The sequence below is a fragment of the Gavialis gangeticus genome, unplaced genomic scaffold, assembly GCF_001723915.1.
Source record: "Gavialis gangeticus isolate Ggan-Ray unplaced genomic scaffold, GavGan_comp1, whole genome shotgun sequence".
NCBI lineage: Eukaryota > Metazoa > Chordata > Crocodylia > Gavialidae > Gavialis > Gavialis gangeticus.
In genome coordinates, this window is record NW_017729029.1 from 14,924,795 (window position 1) to 14,926,327 (window position 1,533).

Here is a 1,533-nt window from a genome sequence, read left to right on the forward strand (position 1 = left end):
CCGTGCCCCCCCCCCCCCCCCACACACACTTTAAAGGTCTCTAAACTTGGGCGCCCCAAATCAGAATTTGTTTTTGAAAGCCTGGCATTGTTTCCTTCCCAAGCACATCTTGTCTCCCTCTTAATAAGGCTTTGTAACGAGAATCGGCACATAAAGGCGTCTTTCTAAATGGGTGAAATGAAACTATAGCTACTCAAAAATCACACTTTGTTTATTCTGTCTAGATGAGGTGCATTACAATTCAGATGCTCTAATGCCACCTGATCGTGAGGCCAGATGTCCTTGGACAAGAAGAGTATCACCCGTGGATGTACAACTGCACTGTACTCAGAAGTCTAGGTTCTTACAGTGACACTCAATCTAGTTATCTCTGATACACTGATGACTGTCTTGTTTTGTGCCGTGTACAAATTAATGCTGATATCCATATTTATTTTAATGATATAATTAGCATTCTGAAGATGGTTACAGGGCTAAAGTCTTCTTTGAGTCATGTTGATGCAACCCCATTAACTTTAGTGGGTTCATGGTACATGTATGGAGAAATTAGCATACCAATGTGGGTAAGATTTTATGAAATTTGGCCCCTGTTGGTTAGTGTTCATTTGACAACGGTATGCTGCTGGAGGTCGGCATATTATACAAAGATCTCTTAATTATTTTTGCAACTGGTATACTAATTAACTGGCATCAAGACATTCAAATCAGATCCAGATATAAATGCTATGTTTAATTTACATTTAACAAAATAAAGAACACACGAAAAACATTAGGTGTGGTGTTTCTAAGGGAAAATAATTTGAAACAGCCATGGAACTTATAGAAAAATCTCAAACTTAGTGGAGTCTGAGTTTTAATGGGTTTAGCAAACTATTGTTGCTTCAGTTTATGCAGTCAGCACCTTACCCCTTCCTATAAAGACTTCTTTAAAAAACGTTTCTCTTGTTAAAATAAAGCCTATCTTAACTTTTAGTATAGTAGTATATATTGCTGAATAGTCACAGAAGCTAGGATAAAAATAAAAGGTGACTTCTCTAAGGAGAATTACTTATATTTCTCATTGAAAATATTCTCTTCTCTACCCCAGCCCTTTCTCACAGCCTCTCTCTTTCTGCACTCTACTCGACCTGCTCTATTCCTTTTCTCATCTGATACTTCCAGTTCCTTTCCCCCCATCTTTCTTATAAGGATCATGTGCCCCAAATGCTCAGTTTTCAGCCATGCTTTTGTGCCATTTCAGTATTTTCAATATTTTCAGACATGGATCTCTAGGCTGAGAACTTGCCTTCTTAGGATAGAGCCTGATCAGTTTGGGAAAGTGATTATATGAAGCAGCTGCCTGTGCTGGAAGGGCACTAGACTTGGTAAGTCCCTTCCAGTGGTATGTGCTTGCTTTCAAATGTGCTGGGTTCCTGGGAACTGTGAGCACTCTTTGCTTCTGGAAATCAGGGCATTTTGATTTAGAAATCTAAATCGAGGTTTAGGGGCCCGATTACATGTTTGACAATATTGCCCAGCATCTTCAAGAGAAGT

At 39.1% G+C, this 1,533-nt stretch overlaps 1 protein-coding gene across 1 annotated transcript in view; it reads left to right on the forward strand.

Annotated features, from left to right (window-relative positions):
- The window catches only part of ADGRG4 (adhesion G protein-coupled receptor G4), a 36,759-nt gene extending 35,990 nt beyond the window's left edge, over positions 1 to 769 (forward strand). Inside the window, exon 20 of the mRNA XM_019521323.1 lies at positions 225 to 769. Coding sequence (XP_019376868.1) covers positions 225 to 352 — 128 coding nt within the window. The 3' untranslated portion in view covers positions 353 to 769. The remainder of the gene's footprint in view (positions 1 to 224) is intronic.
- Positions 770 to 1,533: the final 764 nt, after the last annotated feature.